Source organism: Vanellus vanellus (assembly GCF_965231255.1).
Source record: "Vanellus vanellus genome assembly, chromosome: 4".
NCBI lineage: Eukaryota > Metazoa > Chordata > Aves > Charadriiformes > Charadriidae > Vanellus > Vanellus vanellus.
The window spans coordinates 73,215,287-73,233,740 of record NC_138909.1 but is presented as its reverse complement, the minus strand read 5'-3'; the positions used below and the strand labels follow the sequence as shown (position 1 = coordinate 73,233,740).

The following is an 18,454-nucleotide window of genomic DNA, read 5'->3' as shown; positions in this document are numbered from 1 at the left end:
AAACCGCCCAATATCACACCAGAATTGCAGGACACCCCGCTGAATTGTAGTATATGTGCTCTCTGTGCCATCAGTTCAATAAAGGTGGCTGGTGAAGTGGGGGCGATTAAGAGAATAAACACCCAGTGCACACATACTCAGCACATTAATATACTGGTTTCGAACTCCCAGGGAGATGAAGAGCTCCCTGCCCGGGGAGCCCTGTGTAACCACAGGCCAGCTAGCCCGGAGAGAGAGCACTCCATCCCCCGTGCTTGCCTCAAAGGGAAGAGTCTCTTCTGAAGGTTGCCAGTCACTCAGAAAGCCTGACAGAGCTGCAGAAAAACTGCCCGAAGACTAAATACAGGGCAGCCACAACAAGGAAAAGAAGACGTAGCCTACCCTCAGGAGCTGGAGCCACCGGGATCAAAGAGAGCTGCCGTGGTGGTGAAAGCACAGGAACTGCGCTCTGCCCAAACACGCGTTGACGACCGCTTTCATTCTGTCGAGTGAACGCTGTCGAAAACCTACGCTTGTGGAAGGAGAGGGGGCGGAGAGTCTAAAAAGGAGCAAATTAAGCTGTTCTCGCTGTCACTTTGCGGAGCCACACGTTTGGAGTGTTTCGTACTCAAAGGTGGTGTGACAAGAGCAATTGCACGGGCTCCATTGACATCGCTCCCGAAGACCGGAGCAAGGCGTTGTCGGGGGAGTGTGTTTTGATCGGGAAAGAAAGAGTTTACTAGGAAACGGCAAAGTAATCAAACTTCTAGAAGTGGTTAAGAGGAAACTGGTGTAAAGCATCACCTTCACATTTAAAATTAAAATGCAGTTTTTATAAAGCCTTTACTGGAGTGGAACGTTTGTGCCATTTTAATGATAATTGGGGCAAAATGAAACAAGTGTTTTGTTTGAGCTGAAGTTTCTCTATATTAGTTATAACCCAGCCATAGAAGTATTGAAAACTCTGAAGTGAAAGAAGCTAGAAACTGATTTTACACTATAATGAACCTGATTTATTTTCATTGGATGAATTGTAAAGGATTTTTTGCTAGACTGCTGAAAACACGTTACTTACGATTCTTTCCATTGCTGACCTCAGGCAGGGATTCTAGCACGTTTAGGCTGGACTCCTTGCTTCTGCTGGGTAGTAATTTACCCCTCGTTCCTTAAAGCCCCGTGCGTATGTGTATCCAAACTGTGCGTCCACCCAAGTACTCTCCTCCCACTCTGGGAAAGGTAGGGAAGAAATGAAGAAGGAATGGAGGGAGAAGCCCTCAGACCTCATGAAACTCCTCTAGGAGTTCCCTGGAAACAGTTCGTTAGTTTTAACTGGGCGTCAACCCCGTTGATTTTCCCTTTCAGCTGCTACAGAAACAGCATTCCATGAATATTTCTTTCTGAGCTTCCTCATTAGTCTTCCTCCAACAGCTCAGGGAGACGATGACTGTTAGACCATAGGTTTGGAGCTGGACTGAGCAACTACAAATAATGCTTTCCTGCATTTTACAGGTGAATCGCCCTCACCCTGGTGATAATCCTCTTCTGATCATCTTTATGGTTGGTGGAGTGACAGTCTCCGAGGTCAAAATGGTGAAGGACCTGGTAGCGACACGCAAACCTGGTACCCAGGTAAAAACAGCTCTAAATGCGCAGTTCCTATCTGAACAAAGACTAAGAAAATTCATCAGGTAATGTTCCCTGTAGCACAGGTACCAAACCTACATGAAGCCACAGCCACAGGGACAGGAATGGTGTTAGGATTTTGCTGTGAAACATCTGTAGGCAACAAGTGGTCAGGCACGAAGGGTCTATTTTTCACGTGTTAGAGTCAGCAATAAAAGTTCAAACTCCGGTTGGAGAGTTGAGAACAGACTGGCGTTATTCTGAGGAGCTTTCATCATGTCTCAAAATACTCATTTCTTGGTATTCTTTATAAACAGAACCATTTGCTCTCCAAAAGGCTACAGGCTCCCTGGCAGCACATCTGCAGGGATGCTCAGAAAGAGCCTGCCAAGGGTCTGGGTACCATCCAGTGAGGCACCAGCGGTGATCCTGCAGACAAGTCAATCGGCATTGCTGAGGAGCAAGATAAATTAGCCTGGGTACAGCCGTACTGGTTTCTGCTCCAGGCCAGATATCTCTGACAAATATCTGACCGCTAAATGCCCTAAGTAGCCTGAGGCAGGTGATGTGGAGGAAGCCCCAAGTCTCTGTGGCCCTTGGATGTGCTGTCAGGCTTCTGGAAGGAGGATGGCTCCCGCGGTGAAGCTTCAATAGCATCAGTGCGGCTGGTCTTTGTCTCTGCCACCCCTTGGCAGCAGAACATCTGTCATCTGAATGGAGTGGGGAGGGAGAGGAGGAGAGATGGGCTGTGCTGGCATCTGAGATGTTAAAAATCATTGATAACTGTGGAGGAGCAATCAGGTATCTGCTGAGTAGTGCAGATACACCGGGTAATCTAAAAACTGCAGAGAAGTGCCGTGTAACCAGCTGCATCGTAAACTAAGCCTAGTTTCCAGGGTGGCTTGTAAACATCTTGTTTTCAGTTCCAATGGAATGCAGTTTTGATTAGTGAGAAATCGTTAGCAAAATGGAACCAACCAAAGGCTGAGCAGCCCCTGGGTTTGACATGTGTTTTCCACGTTTTAGTTGTCTTTACAAGGCAGTCTCAAGCATTATTTTGGAAGATGGAGTGCCATTTTTAGCGATGGTTTTTTTGATCTGATAACACGTTTCTCCCCAGTTAGCCTATTGCTAATCTCCTCAAAACAGCGAATAAAATTCTTTCCCATCGCGAAGGGGGATTGAGTTGTGACACACTGATGGACGAGTTAATCCACACCCGAAACGTATTAATACACCCTGAGAGATAAGCAGAGGGTTAACACGTGAGTTGGTTGAGAACTATGCAGGGAGACTTTTGACTGGCTTTCTGGAGGGACTTGAGGCTTGACAATGGTGACATGGGATCTGGTGTTGCTTTGCTTGGGCTTAACCCCGGCAGCAGGTCACCCTCTGAGGCAGATTCCTAAAGAATTTTAAGCTTTTACTGCGTCTTACCCTTTGTCCAAATGTGCTGTGTTAGAGGTGAAAGGACGTGGGGGGAGAGGCGGGAGGAGGAAGAGAAAGAAGAAAAGAAGCAGTTGTGTGAGTTTCTGATGTAAAAAAAAGTTTACGCGTTTGTTGGATTTACCTGGATTTCTGCACTATAGCTGCGAATATGTGCCACCTGTTTGGGATTATTCTCTTTTCAAAAAGCCAGGCATTTGTCTAACTCGAGCCAGCGTTGAACAGAGCTTTTTTGTGGTGTTCAGGCATCAGGGGAAAACTGGCCTCCCCAGTGCCTTCCAGTCAAACAAAGCACTGACATTTATACTAATTATTGGCTCTTGGAGAAATGGAGAGGCGTGTGGGAGCAAACATAAAGAACCAAGGAAAGTAACAGAAAAACTGACAGGACGCGCTGATTACTTCAGCAGTCGTTTGGAGTTGAGGCAAATGACATTTAAATGCGGAGTCGGAGATATGTTTCCATCCACAGAACTGCTCTGCATCTGAATATGAATGACAAATGTATTTCTCATGGAGGAGCACAGAGGAATACAGCGTTTCCTACGCATCATTTGGGTTGGGATGGTGGGGAATGGCTCCCCTAACCTGGTGAGAAGTATCCTATTTTCAGAGGAAGAAATTACCTTTTTTTTCCCCACTTTACTCAGGAGACTTAAAAAAGGGGAAAGAGCGTGAGCGGGTGTTTCACCCTCCCAACACCCACAGCCGCCTGCGTGGTTGTGGCTGAGGCATGCAGACAGATAAACCCCTCCAGATGCACCGTCAGATGTTAGCCGCATCTTTCCCTGTCCTCTGCTGAGGGGGAACTGCCCCTTGCAGGGCAGTGGGTTGGGATGGGACCTCCTGGCTCAGGATGGGACCTTCTGGCTCCTCCACCCGGGCTGCCATCAGGAGGGGCTGCTTCAGGTGAAGCATCAAAGACAGGCGCCCTGTACTGAACAAGGAGAAGGTCAGAAGCTACACTGTCCTGAAGAGAACTGCTTGGAGAAGAGATGGACATTACTTATCTGGGCAATTCCCCGCTTCTCTAGAAAAATGAAGGAACAGATATTCGCATTTATCCCCCTCAGTGAGCCCTCAGAGACATTGGGGGAAAAGGAGGGAAGTCCCACTGTATTTCGCTGCGTCCTTTCTCAGACATTAAAGTTGCAGCTCTCATTTTTCTCTCTGGGCTTGTGATTAGTTGCCCAAATCCCCGCAGGGTTCAGTGGTGGGACTCCAAGAAGAAATTGCTTTTATCTGGCAGTGGCTATTGTGGATGTTTGGCTTGTACACCCAAAAAAAACTTTGGTAACATGTCCCCTCGTGTTTTTCAGAATGAAGCTGCGTGATAACAAGATGAGCACATACTGTGCTATAGTCGGATTCTCACGTAACATAAGTAAGACAGTGTCAGCCTTTGGCATCTGCAAATTACAGAGTTTTTCATCCATAGGAAGGAGAAGAGATAATCAGTGTCAGTTTGCCGCAGATTGTGTGGGAGGACAAGGGAAGGGGAGAAGTGAGGGGGAGACTATCATCGGTACAGAAGGGATCTGTAGTAACTTAACTCCAGATTCCTTTCATTATTTGAAGTGGAAAGATGAAAGAAAGAACAACAAAAAAAGTTGAAATGCAGCACCACCGCACACTTAAGCCGTGCGATGAAAAGCACAAGCGGTTTGAGAGCAACTGCAGGAAACGGACAGGCAGACGTACTCCCTTCTTGATGCTTTTGCTCCTTCTCCTCGGATTTGCACTGAAGAAGCAAATTCGTGTTCAAATGGGCTGGTAAGATAAATGTGTCCCCACATCCCTGCCTGCGGTCCTGACCCTCTGGACACTACTGAATGTGGGGCTTTGTAAGAGCAGTGTCGTACAGATTTGACCCCGAGTCAGCTCCGCGCCGCCAAAGCGCAGGGGCTCGCTCCCTGCTGAAAGCTTTGCCCTGCAGAGAAGGCTTCACGCGAGGCACCTGCGTACCGGTTTTCACTTCGTAAAAACAGATACCCGCCTCTGGCAGGGCGCGTATCATGGCTGTGGCGAGCGACGGTTTCATTCATCACACCCGTCTTGGGTTAAAAATTGGACCAAACAAAAAGCGGTAGCGTCCCGAGCGATGGCTCGAGGTTCAATCTTGGTCCTGGTGTGCGGAACAGCCGGTGCCTGGCCTGAAGAGACGTTTCTGAACGGGGACCGTAGCTCTCCGCAGCCGGCCGGCAGCGCTTCTGTGGCGCTCGCCTTCCCTCCAGCTGAGGGGAACCAGCCGTGGCTCAAACCTGAGCTCCAGGAGAGGAAACCCCAGCTTCGTCAGCCGCTGCCTCCCAGTAAACACAATGGCAGTCACAACAAATCACCGGGTAAGATGTGGGTAGAAGTGAGTCAAAGCACGCATTCATTAAGAGTACAACGCTACCAGTCATTATGCTCCTTAAAGTGATCTAACTACAGTTATTAGCGAGCAGACAGTTTCACTGGGCAAGTGGTATTGCCCTGTCAGTAAACACCAGAAACACACAGCCTGTGGAGTGCTGGGTGAAGCAAACGGCTCCTATCCGTGGCTCGTTAGTACTGTGATCAGTCTCGGTCGCCTTCATTTTGACTCCTTGTTTCTTCTCCCCCTTCTTTCAGGTCGTCGTGCTCTCCTCTGCACTCCTGACACCACGTAGTGCTATTGAGCTGTTGTTTGCCACAGACCGTCTCCAGCCTGACGCCGATATCTGACGAGGGAGGATCTGCGGAGAAGATGAGCGCGTGCCTCGGCTGGAAACGTCAAATCCCTGGTCCCTCACCCTTCCCCATAGCCTTCCGAAAAATGACACGACCCCTGCTGCAGTAACGGCTCCAGCTGAAACGGGATGCGGGGGAACGCGTGCAGCTTGCAGACGGCTCTTCAAAACAGCCCAGTTGTCCAGCAACAACTCCCCTCTCCTTAATGGTAACACCGTGCGGTGCTGAATCACCCCAGCCCCGCTCTGCGCGGCAAGGATGATCACTTGTAATAATTCCCTAGAAAAGGAGTAGCTGAGGACCAGGTGATGCTGAATTTGCACTCCCTGAGCAGTACTTTTCTCCCTGAGTGTTCCCGGTGGTTTCACCGGGGTTGCTTCTGGTGGGAAATGCTGCCGAGGGAGTGAGAGGCTAGCGAAATCCACCCTCTCTGCCGTGCTGCATTGCAACACGTGTGCCTTATACAGCGTTAACCGCCTCTGCTCTCACTTCGTCTCTGGATTTCACCACTAGAGGTGGAGGCAATGGAGCACAGCCCTGATGTAGCCAACAGAGCAGCTCCCAGCCCGGTGATGCTCTCCCGGCAGGGCTGGTAGGGGCAGAGAAGCAGAGAACCAGATTCAAGGGCTGCGTTACGTACGTGGTTGCTTCTCTCTCAGCTTCCCCTTTCCTCCTCTAGTTTCTCCACCCACAGTCCCGGGAGAAAAGGCTGTTTGTGATGGCACACTTCTCTGTAGGTTTACGCAGGAGGACATATGGGCTGTGATGGTTTGATGATAACCCTGGAAGAATCCTCCCCTCACATGCATTTAAAAAAGAAAAAGAGGGAAAAAAAAAAAAGCACGATCCCATTTTCAAGAGGCCGCAGCGACAGATTCTTTCTTGAGCTAGATTTCTGAACAGCATGATTAGAGAACAGCTTTTATTTTTAATTTATGATCATGAAAGAGCTGCTGTCAAATTCAGTTACGTAATTTTTCCTTATAAAACTTTGATACGATCTGTGATAAAAAAGCAGCAGCCAGTAGAGATTGTGATTGCGTACAGCACCAAGGCTTCCGAACCACAACATAAACTGGTGGAGCTCTAAAGCTGCATCCTCTTGCTTCATCCAAGGGATGCTCAGACTACTGCTTACACTGAGATGAGAATGTGAAATTATAAGTGACATTCACTCTATCGTAGCATTCCTTATTATGCCAAAGGAACAGATGAAATGGGAAGTAGCTTTTTAACCTTTGTTCACTAGCTAGAGTAAGTTCTCTTAAATGTTTATAATGGTCTTCAGAAAAGGGTGCATTTTGATTTAAATTCACTTTTGAGTGGCTGGAAGAAAACAATGGACCGATTATAAAGCATAGACAATGTTGCCTCTATAGACGAGAGATTTATAAGAATGACTATAGAATGGAACTTTGTGGTATAAAAAATGAGAAATATTATGAGATTGCAATGTTAAAAGCTCGAGAAATAGTTTGAACAGAGCAATTGGAAAGCAAATAGCCAGTCTCTTGGTTTCTTTTCTGTCCTGTACTGTTTAATCTTAGAATATGGATGTTTTGTGAATTCTCTAATCAATAAAGCAATGCTCTTACAATGCCAAACCTCATCCCTCTTCTCCTTCTCTCCTAGTACACAGCGCTGTGCACGGCAGGCCTGCGTATTCCTGAAACGCCCTTTTCTTTTGCACTATTTGTTGCCCCTAAGAACCTAGACCTTCTCTCCTGGGGGGTGTCCGAGAGGGCTTTCCACGTGCTGTCGGTAGCAGAAAGGCTGTCCTGCATCCCATGGCCGTTGCTGGATAGTGAGTTCAGGTACTCGGACCTCTGAGATGCTGCCATTTCCTGGGATGATGGAGCCTGACAGCTGTGGTCTTCTGTCCCTCACCTGTCTTCCGTCAGATGCTCTCAGGTCTCTGACCTAGCCATCTGGGGACATACTATATAGGATAATGAGAAGGTGGTGAGTTTAAGCAGACACTGCTGCTCTTGCACTTCCTACGGGTCAAGCAGCTCCTCTTACTGAGGCAGAAACTAGTTTCCCAAGTCATCATCCTCCCCCTGACACACACACACACACTTTGGAGGAATCTGTTCAGCCAGTGGGACCACAGCTATGGCAATGGATGCTGTGACTCGGCCACCGTCTCATACTCAGGAGCTGAAGAGCTGAAAGGAGATTGTCACAAGAGCCTGCTCCTCTTCTAGACCAAGACCGGAGCAGAGCCTTTTCAGTGACCCCGGTGTAATGGTGAGCTCCTTATTTGTAGGCAGTAGCTTTAGCAGCCACGCAGAGCCTGTGCTCAGGGAAAAGCCCAGGGGGGATGAGAGGTCCCCTGCCAGTCACGCGTGAGCTGGAACAGCACAGAAAAGACTTTGCTTGGGCAGGTGCAGGACCACATCTAAGCCCTCTGCGTGCGACACTAAGCAACACTCACAAGGTATGAGGAGGAGAAAACCCAAGGTCACCTTTGGCAAATGGGTTTACTGCTGTATTGATAAGCTCAGACCGGTTGGCCAAGCTCAATGTTGTTCCTAAGTCTCACCCTAAGTCACTCAGCCAGTAACTCATGGTCAAAAAGATTATCATCAGCAGGACCTCGTCAGGGTTTCCCTGCAGCAGGTATTACTGCTGTACGCCGAGCGGCTGAGCCTGTGTGGCAGTCACCCCGGGCCCAGCACAAACCTCCGCGGGTAGGCTCTCACAAAAGCTACCTTAAGCACGAATAAACTGATTGGAGACTTGTAGCAATTTGATCAAAAGCTCTTCATTGTCATAGAACTCAATATATAAAGCTGCTCTTTTTTTTTTTTCAAAGAAGAAACCAGAAGTTACTTAAAAGAGACAGCATTCGTCCAGATTTTGACCTACCTTACATCATTGTTTTCTTAGTGGAGGCTTTATTTTTTTTTGACAAGGGAAGATAAAGAATCCCATTTTAATTTGAAAGGTCTCTGCCTTATTCAGTTCCTCTCCTAAAAGAATTTCTCAGAAGGAAGTTGTAAAGCAGTAGTAAGAGCTCCCCCCCTGTGGTTTATGCTAATAAAGCAACAGTAGAGGCAGGAAAGGCCTTCCGACTCTTTCCGGTGTACATTAACTACCTTGAGAAAACCACTCACCCTTTCCCTGGTTATTGCCCGTTGTTTGTCCCCCGCGAAGAACACACAGGAAAACATGCAATTCAAAAATTTAATGTTGAACCAGGCAGTAAGAATGGAAAGTCCACTCCCCACGAGGAGTAACTGTACACAAAATAAATAAGTTACAGTTTAAACAAAAGCACAACTGGCTTTTTAAAGTGCATGTGTATAAGGCCTTTAGCCTGTGAACTCCATTGGCTCAATGTAAAAAAAAAAAGAAAAAAAAAAAATATATATATATCTGCCACACGTATTTAAGGATGAACAGGGACTGGCCCAGCTCAGAAGAAGCCACCAGCCTCATTGCCTGGAGCCAGCTGTGTTTCACACCGAGCTGAACCACAGCCACGTCCCTTCTGTGCCTATTGCACGGAGAGGAGTGTCTTACACCGGCAGCTATAATGGACTGTCGCTCCCACGCCACGCTCATGCCTCAAAACCTCCGTGTTGGATCATTTAGTCTGGACAGTTTTGGTCGGGTTTTGGTTTCCCCCCCCCCCCCCCCCCCCAGTAAGAAAACCCACAAGTTATTTGTAGTCACATAGGTTTACACCCTGTGGACAATAGTTTTGCATACAAAGGGTCTGGTCAAGCTGTCAGCAGTAGCTAGTAAAAAAATAAAGGACCATTGTTTACAATCTTGATACCCAGTTGTGTCCACTTATTTTACACTTATCTTTACAGAATGATTTCGTGTTTGCTTATTTGTTTTGAAATACATGGGAAATGACCAGTTCTACTGTGCAATAAAATTAAAGAGATACATCATGCTGTCCTTCATCCAAGTGAAAAAAAAAAAAAAAGAGACTCGAGTGGTTACTTCTGAACAGTGAAGGGCAGTTCAGGGTGTTTCCCTGCTCAAGTACAAGAAGTTGAGTTACAGCGAAAGGGTTGTTTCTGCACAAGCGTTAAGTCAAATCTGTCCCATTGGAGACGAGGCAAACTGAAGCCTTGTTTCAGTTACTGGAAAGTCCCTTTTCCAAATGAAAATATTCGTTCTACAAGTCACATTCTAGAACCACTTGAAGAGTTTGGGCTTTTTTTTTTTTTTTTTCCTTCCTTTTCCAATCTGCCACTGTTCCTTTTTTAAGGAACTGCTGCTTTCTACAGCCATGCAGAAGGCCACCTGAGCCATCCTTCTTTCACAACCCCTTGGACTCTAGACATGCCAGTGTTAAACACCCCAGGTTTCAGTCTCAGGCTAAAAATTGGGAAGACCGATAGCTCTGCTGTCAAACAGAAGTGACAGTCCTCACTTTGGCAGACAAAGCTTGCTTAAACCTCCTCTTCAGATCCTGCATGTTGGGCGATTTTGGCCGTGGAATAAGGGAGGTTCGCCTTCTCTCGGGGGTGCTGGTGGTCTGCTGTTTACTGACTTCTTTACAGAGGAGGTGGAAGGCATTGAAGACATCGTTATAGTTTTCACTGACAGACACTTCATAGAAAGTACAGCCCAGCATGTTGGCCAGCTGAAGTCCATGCTGAGGCTCCACCTCTTTGACATGCAAGAGATCGGCTTTGTTGGCTATGATGACAACAGGGACCGCGTTTCCTGGGTGCAACTGTCGAACGTGATGGTAAAGGTGACTGAGTAGTTCATAGCTCTTATAGTCTGTGATGGAGAAGACAATCACCAGGGCGTCTGCCCAGCGAATGCATCTGTTCAGCTGCTCATTACAATCCAGACTGTGTTCATGGATCTGAAAAAAGGAGTGGTCTCAAATTAGGTAGCTGAAGTCATAAAAGATTAAAGGAACCTGTCTTTGAGAGTCCGTAAAGCCAACTAGCATTTTACAGCTTCAGACATATATACTTGCATTTCACATTGTAAGTACAAACTTAATCTGAGCGCGGCGAATAAATGCATGTTGATTCAGCTGCAAAAAGCTGGAATTTAACACTGGAGTTTGCTATACTCAAATGGAAAATTGACCTGAGTAGTTCTGCATGCAGAGAAAGACTTTGTAGTTCCACAGAATGGGAAATTAACTGGCTAGACAGTAAGTCTGGGGAAGCAAAGATATGAGCTGGAAGCATTTAGACCTGGAGGGTTGCCCAGTTCAAAAAAGGCAACAATCCAGCATTACTCAGGTCTATACATTCAAAACTGACTTGTGACACACTAATGAGCACAGCCACAGTAGAGCAGGCTTTGCTTTCTATATCACACACGTTTAAAAAATTTGTTGGGCAGTGGTCACGACACTTTCTTCCACATGTACCTTATTAGACGCAAAACCAGAAACAAGTCTGTGCAAGTGTTCCCAATATACAGGAACAAGGCACTGGAGTAATTCAGCCACGCAAAAGTAACGGGCCTCCAATGTACAAATGATTCATCAAAACAGCGAGTTGTTTTCTTTTACCAGCATACTACAGGCACGCAACACGTCTGGCTTCGCTGGTTCTGAGAGAAGTTACCCCCTCTCCCACACAGAACACCGGACTCTGAAACAGATCGTTAACGAGATGCTGCACGCGGAGGGACGGACACACACGCGCGCGCAGATGATTTAGAGCCGCCTTGGCAAACCGCATGGCTGCGCTCACCTGAACTCCTGGAGTATCTTGCACTTGGATAGCCAACATCTCTCCATCTACCTGGATGTGCCTGCTGTAGAGATTACCTGAGAGGAACACCAACAGGTTCACGAGTGCAGCCACCACCACCCCACAAACAGACAAACGATGCTTCTGCTGCCCGTTAGTTGTGCAAGAAAAGTTGTATCACCGTTTATGAGGGGAGGGACCAGTGTTACAAGGGTTTGGTTTGGTTTTTTTTTTGTGTGTGTGGAACAACACATAAATTGGTGACTTTACTAGAAGCCTGGGATTTAATCTTGCATTGACTTGTTTGGAGCTTGGCATTTAATATGTGCAACTTGGAACTTAATCACTTCTTAAAGACTGGCTTAACTTAGATGAAAAACATAAATGTGCAAAATAACCAGCTATTACAGAACGGCAATTTTCTTGTCATTCACAATTTCTGCACTTAAACCATTTTTCTAAAGACCTGTCTGCTGGCTGACCTATTTGTTGGCTTGGGTTTGTTTTTTTTTTTTTTCATTTGTTTGGTTTTTCCACGTCATTTCTTCAACAGAATGCTGTATATTTTACCTTCACAGTAGTTCAGACTTCTCACTGTACTACACTCAAGTACATCCCATCACCTCTTCGCTTTCCCCATTAAGCTGGCACTGCCTGGATCATTTAGCCGCTGGCACGCAGTTTGCCAAGGACAGTGGAATATTAGGTTTACAGAACGTTTTTTTTTGCTTTAGCTAAAAGACTCCTTCAAGGAGAGGGGGGTGACGTTCTCACCACGTAAAGCGAATTCTGGTGGAGAGCGGAGCCGCAGCGTAACCCGGACGGCGCCTTTCCCGGGACAGGGATGCGCCTTTCCCAGGGCTGCGCAGGGGACAAGCTTTAACCGCTTTGCCCCGGTAAAAAAAACCCCTGAGAGGCGCCGACACCCCGTTTTTAAGGTTTTTTTTTTCCCCTTCTCTTTTACACTCGGGACCCAGCGCTGGGCGCCGCACGCCGCCTTCCAGGGCTCGCACACCCCCGCTCCCCAGCCGGGCACCCCCCGGGGGGAGAGAGCCGCCGGGGCCGGGGATGGGGGAGGATGGCGGGCTGCCCCCCGTGCCCCCCCCCTCACCGCCCCTCTCCCCTCCCGGTATCTCTCTCCCCCCCCCGCCACCCCACCCCCACCGGAGGGCCCGATCCCCAATGCCGGCGGCAACAAAGCGGCGCCGCCGCTCGCCTACCTGCGTTCCTCTCGTAGTCGCCGATGAACCGCCGGGTGAGGAACCGCACCACCAGCGCTGCGGGCAGGCACACACAGGCAACCGTTAGCCGCGCTCCGCCGCCGCCCCGCGCGGGCCCCCCCCCGCCACCGCCGCCCCCCCTCCTCACCTGTCTTTCCCACGCCGCTGCCCCCCACCACCGCGATCTTGACGAGGCGGGGCCGGAGGGTGGCGGTGGCGGCGGTGGCGGGGCCGCCCTCCCCGCCGGGCGCGCACTCGGCGATGGTGCACATGGTGGGCTGCCGCAGGCGCATCGCCGCTCCGCCGCCACGCGCAACAGCCGCCGCCGCCGCCGCTCCCCCGGCGCTTTTCTCGCCCCCCCGGCCCCGCCTCAAGCCGCGCCCCCGGCACCCGCCGGCCACTCAGCGCGCCCGGCCACCGCCCACGGCCCCGCCCACAGCCCCGCCCCGTCGGGCAGAGCGCGGGTGGGGGTCCGGGCTGCGTACTCCTCCCCTCCCCTCCCCTCCCCTCCCCTCCCCTCCCCTCCCCTCCCCTCCCCTCCCCTCCCCTCCCCTCCCCTTCCCTTCCCTTCCCTTCCCTTCCCTTCCCTTCCCTTCCCTTCCCTTCCCTTCCCTTCCCTTCCCTTCCCTTCCCTTCCCTTCCCTTCCCTTCCCTTCCCTTCCCTTCCCTTCCCTTCCCTTCCCTTCCCTTCCCTTCCCTTCCCTTCCCTTCCCTTCCCTTCCCTTCCCTTCCCTTCCCTCCCCTTCCCTTCCCTCCCCTTCCCTCCCCTCCCCTTTGACTGAAAACCACAACAGGGAAAGTGTTAAGAGTCAGGGGTAGAACTGGGAGCCTGAAGGTGACATTGGCCAAAGACGGTCACCATCGCAACAAACACGCATCTGTGCAGAGCCTTTTGTAAGCTGCAAAACTACATTTGTATGTGGAAAAAGATATCTGGCATATAATGAATCGATAGGACAATGGGGGAATGGCTTCAATCTGGAAGAAGGTAGATTTAGGTTAGATATTGGGAAGAAGTTTTCACTTTGAGGATGGTGAGGCACTGGCACAGGTTGCCCAGAGGAGTTGTGGCTGCCCCATCCCTGGAGGTGTTCAAGGCCAGGCTGGATGGGGCTTTGAGCAACCTGGTCCGGCAGGAGTTGTCCGTGCCTACGGCAGGGGGGTTGGAACTAGATGATCTTCAAGGTTGCTTCCAACCTAAACCATTCGATGATTCTATGAAACCAATTGTCACTGCTGTTCCAGATGTAGAGGTGGGAGCAGAGGCTATGAAGGATGCCGGGGGCTGAGCAGTACAATAGGGGAACAGCTCTCTTTGCCAGGACCAACAAGAGGTGATGATGGTTTGGCTTTGTAAGTAGTAGTGTAAGGCTAGTAAGGTCATAGGGAAAAAATCGATTGATAGTTGCAGTTTAAAATAAATAGATGGGTAAAACTTAGGTTTATAAAAAGGCATTCTAAGTCAAAAGGGGAAAGAGTAAGAGATGTAATTAGAAAAAATATCAACAGGGCTGAAGGACTCAAGGACTCAAATACAAAGGAAAGACTGGATTTCTTTATGCCAGAGCAGCAGAAACGATCTGGACATTGTACCTTTAGCAAAGGGGAAGGGCTTCACAGAAGAACCCCTGGCAGCTTGGTAACTAAAGGCACTGGAAATAGAAAACCTACAGGTAACAGTGAAGAGCATCACTCTCCTATGAAAGTTTTGTCTTCCAGATGAGGAAATATGGAAGATAGATAAATAAGGGCAGCTAGAAGCAGTTACTTCAACCAGGGAAAAAGAAACGGGGCTATCATGCAGTGAGAAGGGCGTACAGATTGAAGGAAGTCTGGCAATATTTACAAAAGCAATAAGCATTTTGCCTCCATTTTTAATAAAGTTGATTATGTGAAAGATGGGAGTAGTAGGAAGATTAGTAAAAGGAAGAAAGTCATGCACAATTACTGCAATGGGGGAAAACAAATGATCTTGTCCAGAGTACAGACAGGTCAAGTGTGTGAAGATGAGGGTGAAAGAAGCAAGAAGTTTTACTGTAGCCCTGAAATTATTCTGGAATAATTACATTAAAGAAAGGGAGGGAAATAATTTACAATAATTTGGACAAATTTCAAAGAAAATAAATAAAGATATGAAGTATGAGATTACATGATATGTAGCTTCAGCATGGTATCTTGCCCTGGTACAACTTTGTTTCCCTTTTCCTTAAATAAAGGAAATGTGGTAGATGTAATCTATTTGGGATCAATAATACCTGATACTGTCCAGACAGGGAACGGCTATTTAAGCGGAAGAATGTGGGGATCAGGAGAACACGACAGAGGGGTGTTTTGTATGGGGAATGTCAGGCTGAAGGAAAGCTGCCCTGTGGGATTCGTCAAGGCTCCTGTCATCCTTCATATTTTCGTTATAGTGGTGTCATCGAGAACACGAGCACGCTAATGAAATCTGCTGTTGGCAGAGCTGGGAGACATCACCAGTTCAAACAAGGGTGGGAATAGTATACTGGAGAAACTGCATGCCTCTCAGAACTGGATTAATGAAAATATAATTAACTTCGATAATACTAATGACACGCAGAGATTAATCACAAAAAATTCTCCCATTGACTATGAGATCAGCACTTGGAAAAGAAAGAATAGTTAATCACAAGATGAGTAGGAGTTATGTAAAAAGGGAAATGTAAACCCAGCAATGTCAAATAAGTAATTTCAGAAAAGATCTGCAGTACAATGTGTGACTCTGTCAGCCAGTCAAGGGTAAGCCAAAGCGGAACAAGTATGGACGAAACCCACTATGATGATCAGGGACTGGACAGCCCATTTCAGAGGAGCATGAAAACACTTGGTGCATCCGGCATGGCAAAACAAAGGAAATGGGGCTTGGGAAATGGGGGAGCTGGGACAGTTGAAACTAAGGGTCAATGTCAGCATGACAACAAGTGGGTACAAGCTCAACTCTGCAGCCAGAGTAGCAAAACGTTGGGACAAGAGTGGCAGGAGCAAGATTGAGCCTGACTTCTTTTGAATGGAGCTGGAGGACTTCATAGACGGGATTACGTGGTCCGGTTGACTGCAGTGGCAATGAGATTGGATGACCAAGAGACCCCTTCTAGGAGCCTACAGAGAATATTCTAGCGCTGTTCCATAAATAAATACCGAAGCCTAACACACAGCAATGTGTGCAGCAGTGGTGTCTCCAACACATAAAGGGGTATGGTAGAAAAGGGGAAAGGGGAAAGGGTGACAAAAAGGAGATGACACCTCAATAAACTGGTTTTGTAAAGGAGATGATTAATTAGAGCCTGGATGAAAGTGCTAAAATAACTGGAGAATGGGATATTCTCCCTCTGTCTCAGAACACCAAAAGCAAAGCAATCAGCCAGATTGAAAGGTGGAACTTCTGGAAAAACTGAGATACAAAATATGTTCTTGTAAAAGGCGTGATTGAACCACTGAGTCAATTGTTGTAGGAAGACACTGGGACAAAAATTAAACTTGTCGTTGTACAAAGAAGGAGCGTGCATTTATTAATTATGAGAAAATGGATTTTTATAATACTTTACGTTAGCATAAAATTCATAAGCAGCAGCGAATTAATCTTCTCAAATTTTGCACCAGTATCTTAAAAATTATGGACCAGAAAGAGCTTTAACGCAGTGTGGACGGGCCTTTGCATCCATCACTCTTTTTAACACAAAATTTCTTATGTCTTCCTCTCAGTTATGCAGAAGCAACTGCTGTCAGAGACAAGGTCTTAGCCCTGATGGTCATGGGTCAGAGCTGGTGCCAATACACTCCTCCGCACTTCAGGGACTCGTTTCAATAGTTTATTCTGTGCCACTCTTCAGAGGGTATGTTTGTATGCAGCTTCTACCTTCCGTAAAGACACTTCCATGAATGAACCTTACTTTGTTATCTCGCGCTTTGGTAATTAACTTCTAACGCGCGTCTTCAGAGAAACAAGTGGTGTGGACACGGTGTTCGGAAACACAGCCAATGTCTGCTCATTCCAGGGAAGTATTTACTTTCCAAAGCACTGTGAATTCTCTCTTTGGCTTTATAGGAGTAAATACAAGCAAGCTCTCTGTTCGTGGCACAGTACGGATGTCCCACGTTCCCAACATATAGAGACAAGTTGACCAACCCCCATGAAAAGCCCAAGAAGATGGGACTTTACCCCCTCCTCTGACACAGCCCCGCAACACCTTCCAAGAGCAAAACAAAAGAGAGGAGGAACAGAGATATTAAAAGAAACCACACAAACAGGAAAACAACTTCTCTCTGTGCTGGGAGAGATCGCCCGGCCAGCGAAGGCCAAGCTTACGGAATAAGATAAGATCTTCATTCCAGGGCAGAGAAAGGAGGGAGGGAGGGAGGGAGGGAGGGAGGGAGAGGTTCCGTGCACCCTCACCTACCCACAGACCCTACGTGGTTTCTATAGCAGCACAATAGCAGACATTTTTTTCTCTCCACAAGAAAGCCTGAGTAATGTTCTGCAATTGTATTAGTCTGCATTTTAATCAGATTTTATCTTCTCTCAAGCTTGCATTTTTTTTTTCCCATTTCCTCCTTATGTAACACTCCCAAACTCTAATCCAAGAAGTGAAAAGCTCGAGGTTTTCTTTTCCTTTCAGGGCTGCCCATCTGCTACTGGCAATTTTTTGCACTGATTTGTGCCCCCACAGTACAAGCAGTCGTTCTGCACGCAGAATGCCAGTTCGATCTGAAAAGCGGGGGGAAAAGCCCCGATGACGGAATCTCTTGAATTAATACAAGTTCTCATGCTTCATTCAGAGGTGTATACGGGAGAGCTTAGCAGAATTTTTGTTTTCCATTTTAGGAACGCCTCGGGATCTATATTAAGCCCTCTAAAAACTGTGGCATTGTAGTGCCATTGCCAGCCTTTCTAAATCTCACCTTGTGTTATGACAGAGTTAGTGTGCTGGGGCTAGCACCTGGGTGACGTTAGGGAAGGTCACCGACAAGTCCAGGCAAACCGTAGGGTGATGCTTACAGTGGCGGAGGAGGACTGGGACTGGTACAGCTCCTCTCTGTTGCTAAGCAAATGAAGAGCTTTTTGCGTGTACCATCTGCCAGTCTAACCTCTGCAGATCCCTTAACTTTGTGGAGTCATCACACAGAAGTCGCATTCCTGAAACTACAGAGAGGGAAGGTGGCGTTTCTGTTACCACCTCTCCGGATTTCGGCTGTCACCTCTGGGTGGGCAACGACCAGCCCCACAGCTCTGCTGATGCACGTGTCCTGCCCGGCTCAGGCGGGTCAGCCAGGGTGGCAACAAGCCCTCATCGAACACGGCTCGAGCTGACCTTGTTCTGAAGCGGGAAGATACTGAAAGCTTTACGTTCCTAATACAACTTCTTTAGCAAGAAGGCTGCAAATTCAAGTCATGCCTACATATTACAACAGAAAGTTATGACGAGTGAACGTGTAGGTTGCAAAGTCAAATGCAGAAAATATAGGAAGTGCCAGAAATAAGATTGCCTGGGCAACCTTAACTCATCCTCCCACATGCGTATGCATTTTCTTACAGCCTTAATTGCATAATGTCATACCATTACACTGTCTCCTGTCACACTGGCAGTCTGTCTTCTATTTGCCCATGGGAACAGAGCACCTAAATATACTTGAAGATCTGGATGTCATTCAGCATTTCTTTCAAATCCTCAATTAATCAGCACATGGTGCAACACAGGAAGTATTCCCTTGGTGCAGGAATTACTAACTCACTCCTTCATAGGCTTGTCGGGGTGTATAGCAAAG

The 18,454-nt window shown here is 47.8% G+C and overlaps 2 protein-coding genes across 2 annotated transcripts in view; one reads left to right on the top strand and one right to left on the bottom strand.

Moving 5' to 3' along the window:
• SCFD2 (sec1 family domain containing 2) overlaps positions 1-6,038 on the top strand; it is a gene marked incomplete at its 5' end in the record, with an annotated part of 209,598 nt that extends 203,560 nt beyond the window's left edge. The window contains 2 exons of the mRNA XM_082483103.1: positions 1,489-1,608; positions 5,662-6,038. Coding sequence (XP_082339229.1) covers positions 1,489-1,608; positions 5,662-5,754 — 213 coding nt within the window. The 3' untranslated portion in view covers positions 5,755-6,038. The remainder of the gene's footprint in view (positions 1-1,488; positions 1,609-5,661) is intronic.
• A 3,988-nt stretch (positions 6,039-10,026) lies between these two features.
• On the bottom strand, positions 10,027-12,963 carry RASL11B (RAS like family 11 member B; the record flags this gene model as incomplete). Its single annotated transcript, XM_082482934.1, has 4 exons — positions 10,027-10,600; positions 11,451-11,527; positions 12,671-12,727; positions 12,819-12,963. 4 exons carry the CDS (start codon positions 12,961-12,963, stop codon positions 10,133-10,135), a joined length of 747 nt encoding a protein of 248 aa, XP_082339060.1. The 3' UTR covers positions 10,027-10,132.
• Between the last annotated feature and the right edge of the window lie 5,491 nt (positions 12,964-18,454).